This window comes from Otolemur garnettii, unplaced genomic scaffold, assembly GCF_000181295.1.
Source record: "Otolemur garnettii isolate 467f Iridium unplaced genomic scaffold, OtoGar3 scaffold00029, whole genome shotgun sequence".
Lineage (NCBI taxonomy): Eukaryota > Metazoa > Chordata > Mammalia > Primates > Galagidae > Otolemur > Otolemur garnettii.
This window is the reverse complement of record NW_003852424.1, coordinates 5315139-5334786: the sequence shown is the minus strand read 5'-3', so window position 1 is coordinate 5334786 and position 19648 is coordinate 5315139. Positions and strand designations below refer to the sequence as shown.

The 19648-nt window shown below is 41.6% G+C and overlaps 1 protein-coding gene and 1 long non-coding RNA gene across 2 annotated transcripts in view; one reads left to right on the top strand and one right to left on the bottom strand.

Annotated features, from left to right (window-relative positions):
* Positions 1-4225: 4225 nt before the first annotated feature.
* LOC111724935 lies at positions 4226-16265 on the bottom strand. The gene is made up of 3 exons (XR_002773145.1): positions 16149-16265; positions 5304-5370; positions 4226-4341 (listed from the first exon to the last, which is right to left on the bottom strand). It is a non-coding gene; the product is annotated as an uncharacterized LOC111724935 (long non-coding RNA).
* NR2F2 (nuclear receptor subfamily 2 group F member 2) overlaps positions 15126-19648 on the top strand; it is a 14142-nt gene continuing 9619 nt past the window's right edge. The window contains exon 1 of the mRNA XM_012804548.2: positions 15126-15552. Within this exon, the coding sequence (XP_012660002.1) occupies positions 15510-15552 (43 nt within the window). The 5' untranslated portion in view covers positions 15126-15509. The remainder of the gene's footprint in view (positions 15553-19648) is intronic.

Genomic DNA, 19648 nt, shown 5'->3' with positions numbered 1-19648 from the left:
TCAGAGAGCTACATCACACCATCTTTTGGCTCAAACTGTGACTTTAAAATTAAATAATGTGTGCCATTTAAACTTTTGCCATTTTTTAAAATTTCAGATGAATATGAAGGTACAAATGGTTAAGTTTGCATTTCTAAGGTAAAGTTCAAGTTGTAGTCGAGCCCTTCCTCCAGGGGATGTGCTGTGTACCCTCACACTGTGCACATTAGCTGAGAGCACACCAAGCCCCCTCCCTCCTACCCTGTCCCTTCCTTTCTCCTCTCTCCCCCCCACTGAACATACCTGCGTTTTTCTCTCCTGTGGGTGTGAAGTTATTTTTCTATTGGTTTCATACTAGTATAGAGCACTAATATGTATACGTGCTTTTCCATTCTCGTGATCCTTTACTAAGAAGAATGTGCTTCAACCCCATCCAGGTAAATACGAAAGAGCTAAAGTCTCCATCTCTTTTTATGGCTGAATAGTAAGCTTTCTCCATTTTTGCATTTCATCCCCAGAAGTGAGAAGTCTAAACTTAAAGCTAGCTAATTTCCTAAAATGATATGCTAGAGGGCTGGGAAGATTTAGGGATAGATCTTTTATGTCAAAATGATAGGTTCATGGTTCATGATTAATGATCCTGCACAGATAAATGATATGTGCCCATTAGATAAAGGGGTCTTCTAGGATGAGAAGATTAGGCTAAAGTGAGCACAGAGAAATTGCTAAATCCTACATCTGCAGAGCTATGGGCAACATACTTCCAGTTTCTGTTTTATAAAAGACGAAGTAGTCTTAAATAGCTCACATGTGAAAATGAATTTTACCAATAAGCTCTGAATCTATCATTTGCCTAAAACTGCATTTTTTTTTCGCCAATAGTTAAGTAGAAACTGTGTAGTGACATTACACTGAATATTCACTTTTTAATTTAACTAAACAGTCATAGTGGGATTTTGTTTTTCTTAAGAAACATATACTATATAAAATTCCCCCTGAATACTACTAATATCTTTTCATAAATTAACTACATTTCATAGTGTTTAAAAAAATCAAAACCTGAAAACACACCAAAAAAGTCATGGGCTTTTTCTTCTTCCAATTTGTAGTCCCAAAACTACTGCTCATAAAAATAAACTTTACAACATCTTTGAGAATCCAAAAGAACCCCGGTCAAGATTTTTTTGGCTAGAAAAGAAAGCGGTTTTGATATTCAAAAATTTGGCTGCGCTTAGGCAATCCCCAAAAGGGAAAAATCAGCTAATCTTAGCAAGATGGTAAATTTAAGTGATTCTGTAATCTAACTTAGTCCTAAATCATGTTTTAAAATATGATCAAACAGTAGGGACTGAGAAAAGACATAGAAAGTTTCAAAAATAACTCAAAATAGAAAAGTTGAGCATTTCTTTAAGAGGCTTTTCTGTTTCTAAATTAGAGTATGAATAGCATCTTACCAAAAAATAGCAGCCAAGTCTATGTGCTAGCATGTTCCATTTAATGGCAACAAAAAGGTCCACTTAACATAATCTACTGCTGTATTATATAAAACAGTACTAAACATGAGGTTTTTGTTGGTCAAATATTCCAGGTATCATCCTGGCGAGCAAGCCAGCTAAATTTGGATACATCTGTACACAGACTCTAACACTCAAGCAACATACAACTCTGCATACACACAAACATACATACGCAAAACCTGACCAGGCTCTACTCTGGGTCCTTGATAACTCTGGCATATTGTAAGGCCTGGAAAGAATTTTAATCTACATGGTTGGAAAATAGGAGCCTTTTAAATATGCTGCATACAATTTGTGATGGTCATCTCTAAAATGCTGCTCCATTATCCTCTTCCATTTGGAATGAATGAGGCTAATTAATTTCAGACCATACTTGATGAGGTCAGCACCATACGAGGGGTGCGTGCTAGACATTGCTAATCTCTTTCAGCTGAGAGTGATGAATTAAAGATGAAGCATGCCTTTGCAGGCCTAATTTAGAATGTATATCAAAAAACCTACAGCAAATAATACTATACCCTACAACAAAGGAAAACTTGTTCTCTCAGGCTCCCTGAGTTGCGTTGATTTTAAAGACACTTTCAGTCCTCTTTGGAATTCCAGCTGTGGATGGGTGAACCATATCAAGAAAATCAAGCCATCTCTCACACATGGCCATGTGGACAAAAAGTGGGATTAAAGAAAGAAAGAAAGAAAGAAAACAAAAACAAAATACAACAATCAGGGTTTGATCCCTTGTGTATTAAAATTCCACCTACACATTAGGCTTTTTTTTTTTTCCAGACCTACCAGACTAACAAAGATCCCAAATTAGCAATACCTTTATTCATGCAATGACCACCCAGCTCTGCTGGGACATTTCAAAGCAACATGCTAAATGAGGCAGCCCCGTTGTTTTTAAAGCAGATATCCTAATGAGGCTTATTAGGTTTTTCTGTGTCTCTATTTTGAAACCCAATAGAGATTGACCAGGTAGATAACGGTGATACCTTTTATTAAGCCAAGAAAGAAACTGTAATACAGATGCCTCCAGGCCACAACGTTCTTATGAAAGTTCATGCTGTGCCAACTTCTGAATGAGAAAAAGGGAGGTACTTGCCGATCTGAACTCTAAAGAGAAGAAGAAATTAGTCACAATTTTTCAAAGATGACTATTATAAATCCCTAAGGGTAGGCAAGAAAGGTGGCTTAGCCCAGAAACTGGAGAATATACATACTATGCAAAGAATATACATGCTTTCAGCCCAGCTAGCAAAAGAAATCCTGACAGGTTCATTCTACTGCCTTTGAATTTCCAACTGGTGGCCACAACAGCTCCTGACTTTGTATCCCGGTAGCCCTCATTAGAACAAAGCTGCTTCGAATTAGGTCCAATCTGCATGCTGAATCAATCTTTCATCCCTTTGATTGCTTCTGAAAATATTTATATTTCTTAATAATGCACATTTTGTCTCGCAACTTCTGATTAAACCCAGACAAGGATTCCCAAAGCAGGCAATGTATATGGAAGGGTGATTTGGGACAGGAAAAGGAAGATAAAAAACACAGGTTTTTCCCATTGGGGAACCATTAGAGAATATAAATCTAGTACTTTTGGTTATGGAAGCATCAGAGGAGGGCTGTAATAAATACAGACTGGAGTATTATGATGACCTAATGGAGACTGCAGAATATTCTTCTTATTGTGTGATTCTTCATCGCAGTTGGACTATTTGTCTGGTTAGTTTAATAGGTTTTATGAAAAAATATTGTGGGAAAGACTTTGGAAATTTTTATGTAACCACCAATAATAGCCCTCTCAATGCATCATATCATAAAATAAAGAAATACTCATAATAGGAACATGATCAGATGATCTGAAGTATGTTTTTGTTGAATGAGGGACATATTATAGGGAAGATTTGGGGGGGGGGTTCTAATTTGGAGGCCAAGAGAAAAGGGTCCACTTTCAACCACGTCACCAACCAGCTGGATGACCCTGAGTCAATCATCTAACCTCTGCAGAACTCACATTTTTCTTCTAGCTTTTATCTGGAAAATAAAGAAGCTAAAAGTTTTCTTGCAAGTTTTAAGTTCTATCTTTTTCTAAGGAACCATCTTTGTTTTATATATTCAAAGTTCTCTGGAGATACGAAAAAGTAAATGGAAACCTTCCATAATTCTGAGTGACCTCAGGGCTAGTGTCCAAGAGGCAGGAGCCACACCCTCTTGCCCATGCCAGAGGTCGGCATATAATACATGTAAGCGGCTATTAGTATTATCATTATCTTCTCTTCTTCTTTATACGTGTCTTGGAGTGAGAAGATCCTAAAAGAACCTAGAAAACATAGATTAGAGTAATGACTGAGCTGGTATAAGCTCCGTGACCTCACATAACTCCGAGTCTCAGTTTACTCATCAGCAAAATGGGAATTTAAAATATCTGAGCGTACAGGATTTCAGTAAAAATCAAATGCGTCATGCACGTGGAGGCACTATTTAAATAGACAGAGCTCTATAAAAATGCAACTGTTGATGGTTTTATTAAAATATTATTATCCCTGGGTTGGAAAGCCTCTGAATGCTTAGAGTTGGTTAACAGATAATAAAAAGAGATAATGCCACTGTTTTGCTTCTCAAATAAATCACCTTAAAATGAGATATATAAAATGCATTAAATTGTAAAAACAAATGCATGTCCCAATTATCACTGTCATCTCCTTAATCTCATCCTATTGTTCTCTGTCTAAACTTGTAGTTCTCTCGTATTTTGATCTTACCAGAGCACTAGACGACTATTAGGTCACAGGGTTTAGAGCGGCAAACCCACTTTCTTCTTTGCCTTCCAAGTAAAGGAGAGAAAAACCTAAAAGTGAAAAAGTACACATTTTATGAAATATTAAATGATGACTTCCCAGAAGCCTTCATACCCTTGTTAAAATATTGTCAAACTTTGCTACTGGCCAGCTGTCCATTGTGTGCGAACCGAAAAATATTACCATATTCTTTATTGAATATAATTTGCTTTAAGCTAAAGAAGCATCCTGGGATGGGGAATTGTTTTGTGAGTGGGATTATTAAAGAGTTGGGGCATAAAGGTGTATGTCTATTTTAAAAAGAAATTTTCTGATTGCAGATAACTTCTCAATTTGATTTAGTGTCGAACGATAGTGATGGGGTTGATAAGTGAGCATTCATCGGTAATTCATCTTGTGCTGGTAGAAATTTACAGCAAAGCAATGCTTTCCCAACAGTGACAAGCCCTATTAATCTTCTTCAGACACATTTCAATAGGTGTTCCCATCTGTGGCCAACATCTAAACACTCTGGCAACACTGGCGATTCGAAGACACCTTCATTTCAAGTTACACTAGTGAAAATGTGATACTAGATTGTACTCTATTTTTTAACCTAATTCTCTCTCTTCATTCAATTAGCCTTTCTTGCCTGGATTTTCTGCTCATGTGTAACATCATTTCCCAGGGAGAGCCCTCAAAGATTTGGTTTTCTTAGAGATGCACAATCTCCCCCAAGGTGAGCAACCAACAACTTTTTCACAAATTAAAATTGCATAGATTCCAGTTCTGATGGTCATTGGCCTCTGATCCTGTATGTTCTTAGAAAGTAGAACCTGCTCAGATAAAACCTGTTTGTGCATTGAGAGGACTGAAGAAAAAGAGAAGGCTCTAAACGCATTTGTGCTCATATTCAAAATGCAATTTATTATTATGAACTATGATGTAAATTTCACCGCGGGGGGAATGCTGGGAAAAGGAGAGGCAATTAGAAGAGGGTGGTGAGAAAGAAGCCCAAGGTTCAAATACTCACGTTTGTCAAACATATTCGGTCTACAGGATGAAATCCCTCTCCTGTCCTTTTGTATCCACTGGGGGACCTCCGGTTAGAGAACAAAATGAAATAATCACTTTGGGGATAGATTATTTAACTTAAATTGCCTTTATTCTACCAGCAACATGCTCTGGCTGCCTGCAGGTTTAGTTTAGGTGAAAAATGTGGAGGGGGGTGTTTGATTTTGGATTGCACCTAAGTGCTTTTTTTGTGCCATTTTCAACCTCATAATAGGTTTGGTCTTGCAAAGAAATTGGATTTGAACAGCATTTTTCTTGTGCACTTTAGAAATTGTTCAAAAGAAAAAACTCTCTGACACATTTTTATTTTGGAAAGGTTAGACACATCTACATAATGGGTGGAATTTTTTTAACTTCACTGAACTTTTTTTGTGATTTGAAATATATATATCTATATGTGTAGATATAGATATTGATATATAGATAGATAGATACGTGCACCTGCATTTGTGCATGTGTGTGTGTGTGTGTGTGTGTCAGTGTTACTAGTTCGTCTGTGGGTTGTAATAAGATACGTATTCTCAAAAATGTCTCCATCCCTCACACAAACTATTTTTTGCAATAATCATTTGGGTTTGTTATATATATCTCAATAACCTTATTGTAGGTGGCAAGTTTAAATGTGCCATATTAATAACTTGTTATCCAAGACAAATTAAGTCCTTATGTGTCAAAAGCACTCAGCACTGGACTATCTACAAGACAAGTATTTATTGAATAAATGTTGAGTCCAATTTCATTTTAATGTGACTGACTGTATGTTCAGCCTCATAGGCGGAGATAAAAACACTCAGACCTGTAACTGTGCTGCAACATTACACCTAACTTGTCTATTTCTATTATTGTCTCTTAACTTAGAATATGGAAAGAAGGCTTTTTTTTGGGGGGGGGGTTGTTGTTGTTCTGAAGAGCAGGGAGAGAGATAGAAAAACGGCTGGCATTCAGCCTAAAGAGAAATCATTGAAACAAATTAATCCTATGCCGTTTAAATTGACATGGTAATCCATCATCAGAGAAGGCAAACTCTGAAAGCAATCTAGAATCTGCCCTGCTCTTTCACTGGCCCTGGAGGCACAAAGACAGATAGTAAAGGAAGGAGGGTGGAATCATAAAAGTTAGGAATGCCTGAGAAAAGAATAAAATTGGTTCTATCAGTTCTCGCTGTCTTGCCTCAGCAAACCTCCTTTGGAGGCGAAAGGTTAACTTTCAACAGTTGCTTTACCAACTTTCCCTCTAAATGGTAAGTCTCCAGAGTTGAGCTCCAAAAGGCTGCCTCCTTCTTCAGGCTGCCAGCCTGCTAACTTCAGTCTAGCCATTGCCTGCTGCGTTCAAAAAGTTGACCAACTAGGAGATTTGGCAGGACTCACAGTTTCACAGAAACTTTCCCAAAGTGCTAAGGGGTTTTGCGTGGGGGTTAGGATATGGTTCTTTGTTTTTTGGCTGTTTGGGGCTTTTTGGTGTGGGAGGGCGGGGAGGGGTGTTTTTCTACTCTTCCCTTCCTATCATCACCACCTTTTGCACTTGAAAAAGCATGCTATTGTAATTTTTTAAAAACAGATTTTTAAAACATCCCTAAAAACCGAGCCAAGCCATCATGCCCTGTCACTTGCCTCTGTATTTTATTTTGGAGTCTTAATATTCACAAATCTGTATTTATTACAGAAAGCCTGCAAAATTAAAATTTATTCTAATGTTTTAAAATTATAGGTAAAACTGATGTGTCCCATCTTAGAAGATAAAGTTTAAAAATAAAAAAATTTTAGTAAGCGTTCCATTGCAGAAATAATGTGCCTGTATTTCCAACACACTGAAACCTAAGAAATTTTTTTTCTTTTGAGCTAACACATGTAAGGTTTTGAGGTGCTTTTTTTTTCTGAGGGGGATGGGACATGTTGCAGAATGTCTCCTCCTCATCACTGCCTGGACATACAGATTTAAGCACAGATGTGAATATTATTTTTTCAATCTAATAATGCATCCAGTGATAAAGTCAGGACAATTTGAGAATATTTTTTCAACTTAAAAAAATTCACTCTGTTAACAATAGACAGTATGTGAACACAAAAGCCCAAATACCTTAATACCAAAGGCAAGAAGGCACAATAAGCCTACTCAACAGCTGCCCTATTTTAATTTATCTAGGATAGAGTTTCTCCTAGTTTATTAAGAAAACTGTGTGTGTTACTGAAACTTCAGGATAAATATCACACCTTTTTCCTATACTTAGAATTTTTATGCACTGGTTTTTAAAAGGGGGTAGACAATTCTTGCACACCGACTAATACTTTTTAAAATACGTAAGCATAAGAGACAAATTAAAGGCATCTCCAGGGTAAATAGGAAAAGAGAGTAAAAGACTCATATTAAATAATCATTCATCCACAACCATGCCAGTTGCAATTTTAAGAGTTGTTAGGAAAGAAGAACAGGTTTAGATGTTTGTTTTTAATAGAACCTGGGGGACTGAAATCACAGCTCTTCAATAACTGAACGTTCAACTGTGCTTCCTGAAAAAGATTCAATATCTTTGGATTTGTTTTCAATGTGCAAACAATGTAGACTTTAGAAAAATAGTATACAATTTTAAAAGCCATTAAATTAACCAAAATCACATGAATGGAAATCAGTGAGTAAATAAACATACATCTTTGTCACGCAGAGGAGACTATAAAGAAAAATATCTTTTTTAAACCTCGACTGCTTACATTTCATAATATTAGCCTTGGTAATGTGGCAACAAAGTATATGGAAAATAAAAAATTGCAACATACCTTTGGAAAGAAAGAAATAAGTTATTAATATGCATTCTACAAAGAAACTGGGTTCCCCAATCTCTTAACTTCTTCTCCCTGACATGTGATGTGATATGGTCCTGTCAAGAAATAACCAATGCGACATTTTTCACTGAAGTCAATATTCCCTTCCTTTAATATTTTCAGTTTTGCTTTAACTATTTAAAGTGACATCATCTTACTCAACTTACCTCAATCAAGTACATAGAAATCTCTTGGATAAGGTTGATTAGCTTATTATGAATTGTAATAGATGGATAGAAAAGGTACCTTTTTCTACCTTGTCTTCAAACTAAAAGGACTACTATATATTTTACTTAAACAACACACTTTGTGAATCTCCAAGCTAATACTTCCTAAGGTCAAGAAGCTGAATATGATACTAAAATAGCCCCCTCTTATTTTTATACAGTTCTTTACTAATTTTTAACATGTACCTTCAAATATTTCAAGAAAACAGCCTTTTAAGAGGAGAAGTGAAGTTGCAACATAATTAATTAAATTTTCCTAAATTCATGAATAATGTTTCCCTATTATGGCAGTGTCTGTCTTAGTGCATCTAGTCACTTTTCTAATTATAAGCTTTTATTGAAAAAAAAATTTTAAGCCTTATGAAAACCAACAGCATGGGAATAAGTCCTAAAATTATTTTTGTCCTTCTGAAATTCATCTTGAGTTCATGGTTTAGTGAAATTAAATAAATCCTCTTTGTTGTTCTGCCTATATTTTCTTTAAGTATACTGATGCAGCTAATTAACAACATTAACTTATCTGGATATTCGTCTTACTAACATCTTCACATTTAAGTGACTGGCACTTGATACCATTTGATTAATACTCTTTTGACATACCCAAAATTAACTGTCATTTTAAGGATTTCATTACCAGGCTCTTGAGAAAGAGAAAAATATAGAATCAGACAATCATTCCTCACTCTGTCCATTACTATAAAAGAACTGATGTCCACATGGCTTTAGATGTCTTTAGAACTTTCTCAGCAGGAGTTGTCTTGCAATATAATATTAATATTAAAAGCATGTACAGCCCACATCAAACTTGGTTAAATGGGCAGAGAGCACCTTTATCCCATCATCTCTAGCCATAGCCCATTCTGCTTTAATTCTTCAGTGCATTGAGAAGTAAAATAAAGTAGCATATCCCTAAATTTTAAAATATATATATTAGGCAAAATATGCTCATCTTTTGTTTAAATGACCAAAGCTACCAAACTAGGAAATTGGTGTTTTTACTTTGCAGTGTTTTTCTGTGAGTTTTCAAGCCACAGTAGCTTTACTATTACTAAGGTGATTTCAGCTTGTATTTTAACAACGGTGATACCGAGATACTCATTCAAAACTCTTTTTCTACACTGCCTTCTGCCCACTCCTGAATGTACCCATGAGTGACAGCCTCTCTCTAGTGCTTGAGCATATGAACCATTAATCCATCAAGGAACTTCTAACACCCTAAGAATATATACACACCCATGTCCATGTACCTCCAGGCTCATGACTATCATATAACTATCCATTAATATGCCGGCCAGTTTGAAACAGGCAGAATATTTTTTTTCTAGTCTCATCCAGATTTTATGCCTGTAATTTGGCTACTGACAAGATTCTAGATTAGCTTTTACTTAAATCTAAAAAGATAAACTATGTAATTCTTTTAGTTGCAGTTTTTTAAACTTCCTCCCACAATAATCTGTTGTACGCATGTTGGAAATATTTTTAAGTGAACTGGTGGTCAGTTAAATAGGAGAAAATATTTCACTACGTTATATTTTTCTAATTCCCTAAAGTGCTTCGCTATGGAGAGTGCTGCCTTGATAGATGAGATTGCTGTCTCTCTGAATGGAAACGGCTTTCATAGGAGGGGTAGAGGTGGGGAAGGACCAGAGAAAGAGACATAAAATCCTCATAACTAGAGTGAATTTCCCCTTCCCTTCTTCCTTTTCCCCGCCCCCTTCCTCGGTTCTTTTTTGCTACAGCCCCTTTTGGTAGATTAGTGTAGTTAACCTTCGCTCTGGCCAAGACCAAGAAGGGTTAATGGAGACCCGCTCCTGACACCCTCCAGTTAGTGATGCTTGTGAGTTTCCAACACAGGAATCAGAGGATTACAGAGGAAGGAATTCAAGGTACCGATCCCCTCACACCTGAACACATCGCTCCAACCCACTGGGATTCATTTAAAAAAAAAAAAAAAAAAACCTCTTTTCTGGAAAACGGTTAATTGGATCTACAGCCATATTTCCTGTTGCACCAAAAAGCCAAGCAGGGCAGCCTGAATTGAATCCCTCAAGCAGCTAAGAAAATCGAGCAGTTGAAAGGGGTCGGAGGGGGTGAACCTTTCTAGATAAATAAATAAATTCAGGTAGCTACCAGTTTCTTTAAGAAGAGCAGATTTTTAGGAAGAGGTCCGGAGAGGGGGGGAAGAGAGAAGAAACGAAAAAGATCCTCCGCTTTCCTCACCTTCTGCCCCTCTTCCCCCCAGTTAGTGCCCACTTGATGATCTGCAGCTGTTTGGATCCTCAAGGCTTGGTCACAGTAGCGAGCGAGACTCGGGCTTCGAAAGACGTGAAAAGCCTTTTTGCTCCAGGACTTTGCTGTTTGAGTTTGGGAAGAAGATTTTGCTCTCCCTCCCCGCAAACTCCCCTCAGAGCCCTGCTAACTTCAGCAAACCCCGCCAGTCTCTGCTCCTCTGCCGCCTTAGTCCCCTGCACCTGGCCTAGGGGTCCCAGATGGGTTTTCATCGCTAGGTGTAGCCTGATACCCTCAAAGCTGCTTTGCCACCCGGGGCTTCGTTGGTATCTGTCACTTTGCCCCCTGCCTTTCTTCTCGGCCTCAGACGTTGTCCCACCTGCCCTTGAGCCACAAATCTGGAATCCATACGCCCCGCGGTCCCCAGCGGGTTTCGCCACCGGGTAGCCGCCCTCGACGCCGGGTGGGTGGGAGGGAGAGTGAGACAGCTGGCTGGCATGGGCCACTAGGTCCTCTTTAAAAATATTCAAGGAGATGACAGGCAGAGATTTTTTTCAAAGAGAAAGTTCAGGGATACTTCGGGTCTCGGCTGGGAGGAGTCCCCGAAATGCCAGGAGGCGAACCGCAACCTCTTCAGGCTACACCTTTAGTCCCTGAAGGAGCCCGGGAAGACTGCGCATAGTGGAACACGCCGGCCACCCCGAGCCGTGCCTGCGATCCACTGCCGAGGCCACCTGGCCAGTGCCACTCACGGCGTGTAGCCCGTGGCTCCCGAGTCCTCGGCTCCGCAATGGCGGGAGCAGCTCTCGCCCAGCCACAGTACGGCGAAGCCAGGCAGCGGCGGCTCCCCTGCCTGTGGCTGCGCCCTCGGGTCTCCCGTCGAGGAGGGAGGGAGGGAGGCCTGGGCCCGGGGGCTCCCAGGCGGTGGTCGGGCCGCTCTCCTCGACGCTGCCTCCCCCCTCTCAGCCTGGCCAAATCCCTGAAAGCCCGGTCCCCCTTCGTCACCCCGGGGGCTTCTAATCACTCAGTATCGATTTCCCTAACTCTTTTCATCCTGTTGAAGACACATCTTAAAACACTCCAGCCCTGAGTGTGCTCTGGGCTTTATCCACACTAATAAAATGATTTACCCTTCTCTCTGCGCTCTCCTCACAGAGGAAAATCGTTCGAGCCCCGGCTATTTGTGTGTGATCAGTAAATATTTAGTGCGGTGACATCCTCAGCTAGGCTTCGGATCGATTCGGGGCCCACCGGGAGGTGCGCACGGCCCGGGCGGGGCCCAGCTGAGTCCACCAAGGGGGCTCCTCCCGCCCCGGCCGCTGATTTACGGCCTCGCCAACCAGCAAGGGAGGGGGGCGAAATCGCGCCTGGAAAATTGGCTTTTCAACCTTTTTTATTTTTGACATTCAGCTACTTCCTCAGCCTCTAATTCTGGTCCCCACTCCTCCCTGCCCCCCACCCTGGGCTCCTGGCGTGCGTCCCGCTAGCCCTTCCAGTGACAGCGCGGCACTTGCGCCCCCTCGACCGGTGGACCACCTATCATAGCCCTGAGCGAGAGGCAGGGAGGCCCCAGCCCCTGCTCTGGGTCGCCCCCATTGCAGAGAGACACTGTCCTCCCTCCCACACCTCCGAGGGCGGAGAGGAGGTGGAGGAGCCCAGAGCCTCATTTGCTGGACTGGGAGCCGCTCTCCCTTTCTCCGACCCTGGGCCTTTCTCCTACTCCGGTGACTGATCCTCGAGGCCCATCTGGCCAGATGGCCTCGGATGAGAACTTTTTACTTTCCTGGAAGAGAAGCTCCCCTTTCTTAAGAAGCGAGAAAAAGCGCTTAGCTTGGAGGTCTTGGGGGGGGGGGCTCCTGCCCTGACCCTTGCTGTGAGAAGGCTTTGGCTGGCCGTGGCAGCAGGCAGAGTTGATGCCCCCGGCCCTCCAGGCCTCACGAGATGCGCACTATTTCAATATTGTAGGGCCGAACCCTGGACCTTGGACACAGCCCTGGGCCGGGCGTAGAGCTAGCACCGTCTCACCATCTTACCGCATCCTATGGAACCCACCACCTTGGACTGTGGGAAGTGAGGGATACCAGACCCTCCGGCTCCACCACATTTCAGCCAGGGGATGAGGACCTACAAGTCTCCAGCACTGCCACCCACCTGTTAGCCAGCCTGCTCCCCCTCTCACCTGGGGCTTGGGTCTGTGCATTTATCCAGGGGCCCAGGGAGGAAGGTGCATGATCTTGTTGGGTCCATGCACCCCTCCCAAACTCTAGTGCCCTCGCCTTAGTCCCACATATGATTTTCTAAACCGCTTTATCTTCAGACTATATCTTTATACTAATGCATACTTAATTGGTCCATCTTGACTGTCCATATAAAACAATTTAATTAGGGTGCTTTCTTACTTTGGAGAGCAAAGAAAAAAATCTGCCCAGTGCTTATTGTATTTAGTACCAATACAGGCAGAAAATGTAGCACAAGTTTTTGGTTGAAAGAGCACCCCTGTGCCCATTGAAGGGCGTTGATCCGAAAAGACAGAAAGGACAAGTAAAATCGATTTGAAGCGACCCTCTCTGTCCCTTTCACACCATTCAGAAACTCCATTCCTTCTAAGACAAAGACCAGCGCCTTGGGAATTCTCAGGGAAAAAGGACTCCAGTCCTACAAGCCTAGGGCACTTTAAAAAAAAATCTTCAATATTCCACTTAAAACCCACTCTCAGTGCAGTGACCCCCAAGTGAAGGAGCCCCCTCCAAGTCCCAGGCAGGGTGGCTGACAAATCCACGCTGCCCTGCCTGCTTGGCCTTCGGGCCAGGCCAGCCTTTAAGGGTTAGTTAGTACAGACCTCACCTTTGACCCCTGAGATCCAAGTGGCTGCCAGTACTACAACTCTGGCCAAAGTTAAATAAATAAATAAATAAATAACAAAAATTTCCTCTCCTCCCAAATCCAGGGAAACCAGTTCTGGTTCAGGTGCCTGAGACACCTTACTCAATAACCACCTCCATCCCCGACTTTTTTTTTTCTTTTCCTTTTTTGCAATGAACTGCCCTAGCCCTCCCTTATGGAGGGAATTTAAGTTGTCAGGGCTCCTGGCTGGATTGTGGGTTAGTTTCCTAATCTAACTGGTCCTCTATAAGGAACTCTGAATGCCAGGTTATCCCAAAGGCGCCCAGGCTGGGGAAGGCAGTCATTGATCAGACCTGGCAGGAAAGGGAGGAGGGAGAGGAGGAGACAGAAGGGAAGGGGAGGGGAGGGAAGAGGCCCGGTTGTGATCACCTTCACCTGCCCTGAACTGGGCCTTCCTGTGTAACTATCCCTCGACCTTCTGCTGGGGTTTCAGGGGGCGGAGCAGAAGGGAGGGGGCACCACTGAGTTACACAAGTGACCTCCTTCTACTAAGGAGAATGAGTTCACCACCTCCCCAGAGGAGCCTCACCATCCATCCACTCAGTATAACTGATGAGACAAACCGCAAGGAAAAACTTCTGTAGCCCATATTTATGGTATTAATGAATAGTTAAAAAAAGATTTACACTTCTTATGATCAATATTCTGAGTTATTTTGCTCAAAGTATATAATTACAGTGTCTTCAGAGTTTTCATCATTGTTTGAGGTGGCAAAACCATTTGTAATTTTCATTAGCCAGTAAACATGTAATTAACATTCAGCACTGTGTTTAACTTAATTCCTGTTTAAGACAAGGACAAGAAGCAGCCGAAGAGCGTTAGTTCCATTTGTCAAGTCTGACATACATCTTACCATAACAGTTTCCTAAAATAAAAGATCCGTGTTTCCCCATTATTCTTCTCTTAAAACAAAACAAAAAAAATCCATTAGTTAAAACTGTATTAAACTGTGAGAGGCAGCATAGTTTATTCTCGATTTTCACTAGTTACCGTATTCCTGCTTCCTTTATTCATTTTGGGGAGTGGACAAAGGGAGGGGGTGAATTAAGCATTCATAATCTGAAGGCATGAAATGGGGAACCCCTCCCCCCAAAAGAAATAGATTTCCTCTTCTGGAAAGTTCTAGAATGGGGACCGGAAAGGGGGGGAGGTACAAATCCACAGGGGAGCGAGGGGAAAATCACTTGGGGAGACTTGAGTTAAAAGTAGAAAATGAGGATTCCAACAGATTCCTAGGAAAAATGTTGCCCTCCTGTTTCAAGTGCTATCTTTGATCCAGGGCGAAGGCAGCCTGTCTGCCTGTCTGTGAGGCTGCTGTTTTTCCCCCTCCTCTCCCACCTCGGTTTTTTTCCAACTTGCTTTAGGATTAGCCTCCATCCCTCTCGACCCCAAACAGTGGAATTTGGCTGTGTCTTGGGTCGTCTTGCTTTGCAATATCGCCTATGGTTGTTGGCGGTTTTCTGCTGAGCCTGAGCCGTTTGCTCCAGCCTCCGACTAAACTCATTAAGTTGGGAGATTTTTTTCAATTGGACGGGTGTTTTTAAAGTCTCGCCTTTCCAGCCCCAAACAAGGTGTAACAACGCACTCTTCCTTCTAAGGAATGAGATGAGAGACAAGGATCACTCCAGACATCTCCTACCTACGGTTTGAGGTTTTTTTTCTTAAAGGCGAGGCTTGCATTCCTCAGCAGCTATGTACAAAGCTCCCTGAAACCTTGTCTCTCTAAAGTTAGAGTGTGCAGGGTTTTCTAAGGCTGAGAGCGCCTAATACATGGGGAAGCACTTCCTTGAGGTGGAAGATCTCTCCCCTCACCTTTCCTCTTTTTCCCTGCAGGCTAGTGCCTACTTTTTATCAGTTTGCACAATCGCATAGATAAACACCGAGGAAGAGATTCTCTTTAATTATCAAAGACACATCTTTTCAGGGGGCCAACAAAGCGTTTATTTCACCCGCCAAACTAAAGGAGAGTTATTCCAGTTTAGGAGGAAGATGCAAGCGGTTTGGGACCTTGAACAAGGCAAATATGGTTTTGGTATGTTTACTTCCAGTATTTTTTCTCTCTCTCTCTCCTTTCTCACTTTTCTCCTTGTGCTGTGTGGGGATGGGGATGACTTGGGGCTTTTCAAAAAATCGGTTTGCTAACGTGTATGAAATGCCTAGGACTGTGGTTTCGGGGTTGGTGGGGGGGGACAGAGTCAATTCATTGCATTGCCATATTTTATTACATGTGTGTGGTAGGAGAGGTGGAGGGGGAGAGGGGGGAAATACAATTGCAAAGCTGCCAAAATATGATTAAACCGAAGCGTTAAGACTGCGGTGCCTCCCATCCCCTCGTCCTGTCTCCTCAAACTCATTTCCTTCCATAGAGCAAACTAAAAATCAGTCCTATAAGCGTGGTTTTCCAAGCAGCAGACAACTCGGTTTTCTAGCAAAGGAGCTGCTGGGCTCTCACTAAGTACTAGAATTTACTGTTCGATTTGCCTCTGCGCTTCATTTTGCAACCTTGTGCAACTGACAGCCAGGCAGGCAGGGAGAGAGAAAAGCCTAGCCCAGCGTCCTCGGCCGCGGTTCGGGTAGGCGAGCGCTCGGTTAAGCTAAGACGAGAAACGCAACGAGAAGGGTACTCACCATCGAGCGGGGTGGTGGAGCTGGCGTGCGGGTTTCAGGCAAACGTTTACCTTTTTGCTGTCTATTGCAACCGCGCCGGACTGACTTAAGAAGCAATTCTGTGCTCTGTCCAGAACGTTCAAGGAACGGTTCCTCATTTTTAAAAAGCCGGCGAGAGAGACGACAGAGACAGAGAGAAAGAAAAAGAGAGGAGGGGGTGAGGGGGACGCACATAAACCCAGTTCAAAAAAAAAAAAAAATCGCCTCTTCGCCAGTGACTCGGGAAACGCAGAGGTGGCGAGATCCGAGTACGGTCCAACCAAGTCAGAGCCAATTAATTTTAAATCCTGAAGAATTATTCAGATTAAAATGTACAGAAGTTTCATTCTCCTATGCCTACGTGAGCCCAAAGTCGTTTCCCTTTAAGAGCTCCTTTTCTTTTAAAGTTGAATTTTAGGCAGAGAGGACTCTTACACTAGGGGGCAGACAGATACTGTACTTGCTCCAATCTTAAGCAATTTTTTCCCTCCCAGCATATGCTCTGATTTAGCACTGTAAATTTTTCAGAGGACCCAACTCTGACAGCCCCTGGTGATTTTCAAAGTACCACAAGCCAGTGGTTAAAAATTGCATTGACTTGGAAGTTCAGAGGGACACAATGGAAGCCCCTTTCTCTATTCATGGAGCTCCAGTGTGGTGGAAGAGAAAAACACACACGGACTAGATGAGGGAAAGGAGGAATTCAATGAGTCCTGGAGGACGAAACTGGTTTCTACTGAGTTCAGAGTTAAACTCAGTATTTGCTGGGGTCTGTATTCATATAGTGATTTAATCTGTAAAAAACTACATACAGCCCATCAGGCCACTTTCTGCAAGAAAATTATATTCCTGGCTGTTCAGTTTCTTTCTTTCTTTTTTTTTTTCAGATTAGGACAAATGTTTGTCCAACTTTCTCTAGACAAATTAAAACCTGCCATTTTCTCTCATTAAAATAAATTTAAATCTGCAATAAAAACTGAGCTGGATTTTAAAAAAACAATAACAACATATTGATGTTTATCTTTTAGTCTGAGTGCTTTTAAATATTAGAGTCACAGCAAATGAGCATCTCTGAAGAAGACATTTTAAAGTATTTTTGCCTTCTTCTCAGTCTCAGTCCTGTCTCTTCTCTGTGGGAAACTTAACTACAATTTAAACAGTGATTTCTCTCCCCTTTGTAACAGCATTTTCATAACTGAGTGAGTCCTAAAATACAGAGTGAAACACCTCTAATTTCATAGCAGCCCTGTGATCATTTCCCTAGCAGGCTCCAATTCTGCAAGAGATGGTTGAGAAATTCTTCATTTCTATCTAAGCGGTCAGAATCAGAGCATACTTTAAAGTCCCAATATGTCCAAGTGGACTGGGAAAGCTCTCCCTTCTCAAAATTGCCCCTTCACATGTTTGTAAAAGGTAATCTTGCTATAGACATCTCCCTACTCAAGAAGTGAAGTTAAGATTTCCCCATAATCAATTATTTCCATCTTTTACTAAATTGAGATTGGAATGTCCATTAGATTTTCTATTTCAACCCCAGCCTCACCACATCTCTGCTGAGCTTGCCCCAATCCATTGACATTTGTAACATAAAGCAATTCCTGAATCATAGAAGTTGAAAGAAAAAAAAACTCAAAACCTTCTTCTCTGAAATGATTTCTTCTCCTTTCTTCTTGTCCTCTTCAAGAGAAAGTTATATTGTGTCTCTAATCAACCCGAAATTCTCAGCTTGGCTTTACTCTGTGGCAATTTTATTACATACAAGGTTTATGGTAGTTCACTGTCCACTATAGATTTGGTGGGCTAGTTTTTTTTTTTTTTACAACATTTAAATAATCTCAGCACCTGCAGATTTAGTGAAATGTGATTTCAGCAGAGAAAGAGTAAGGGCTTAGGAGGTTTCAGAAGTGAAGCTTGAAGAGGATTTTTCTTTTCCTAAAACCAGCACATATCTGATCGTATCTTCACTTCATCTCTACCTCTGCCTATGTGTATAAACAGAATTGAATGCAAAAGGGCAATCTGTACATGTCAATTATATGTATAGTTTATTTTTAAATTATCTTTGTCTAGTCAATTTTTCATCTACCAAGAAGGCTTTTCTGTAGTTGTCAATTTACTCTTTACACTTGTTCATTTTTTTTTCCTAGAGCTTAGCGTCTTTTCTGTACAATATTTTAATTGTTCATAAACCTGGGCAGCTTACTGGCATACAGTTTTTCTTTGTGCAAAGTGTATATAATGAAGACACAATTTTCTTGTATGAATGGAATAATAATAGCCCATTGATTGGTCGTAATCAGACAGCACATTTACTGCATTAGAATATAGTGTGTTCTGGGGTGAGTTCTACATTTCTGGTGTCTAAAACCAAACACCCTGGAATTCAAAGACACAAGTGTTATCAATGATTTTAACACACTGAGCAAAATGGCATAGGCTATGAAGTTGTTCTTTTTGCAATGACTCTCTTGAGTTAGAGTATGGCTTGTGTGTGGTTCTCCTGACCTGTACCAGTAATATTTCCAATTTGGGGCAAAATCTCTGGGTGTGTTTTAATGACTATATGAATGCTTAAAAGGAACCTGAGGAATAATGAAGTCTATACTCAACTGTTCTATGACCTAGAAGCATAGCCGCCTAAGTCTTTGTGTACATTGACAAATGTGCATCTGATACATGTGCGCTTACATGTGTGTACAGAAGATGTGCATAAGAGAGGCTAGGCGGCTGCCTCTGCCTGTCCATCAGTGGGCAGGAGTCTTTTCTTTCTCACCATGACTGACTGTGTGGCAGGATGTTGGGTTGCAGTTAGCTAAAACCAAAGAGAGAGGATAAAGTTGAGAAAAATTGATTTCAATTGCGTCATGACAATGAGATGAAGTCGTCTTCTGCTTCTCAGCATCCGAGATGCTTTATTTGAGCAATTAAAATGTCAGGCCACATACCTGTAAATGCTTCCTTGCCTACAGGGAAAAGACAAACACCAAACGGCCTTTTTTCCTTTAAAAAAGAATTTAAAAGTGAGCTATCAACCAAGCCTGTGATTAGCGTTGATTAAGAGAAGGGTTTACCATCTCCCGGATTTGGCCAAATCTTTCGTTTGGAAATACCTGCAAACTCAGTTCTTAGCACATTCCCACCCCCACCCCCTACCCCTCTGCAAAGAAACCAGGGAACTTTTCTCTTTCTTTAGCATTGTGGGCACCAAGATGCGCCCCGAGTCCCGGGTGGTGCGCGAGCGGCGGATTTCGTGGCCTCGCCAAGTTGCGAGAGGCTAAGTCCTAGATTCCATCCAAAGCCTCTCGCGGAGCCTTTAAGAGGCGTTGTGTGTGCGCACTGCGCTAGTCTCCCGGTCGGGACAGCACCTCGGGTACCGGGTGTGGGGAGAACCCGAGCAGCGCTTCCAGGACCCGCGCGGACCCATCCCCCGCTCTGCAGCAGGCGCGGCGGGGCCAACGGGTTCCCCGCCCCCCCCATCCCCC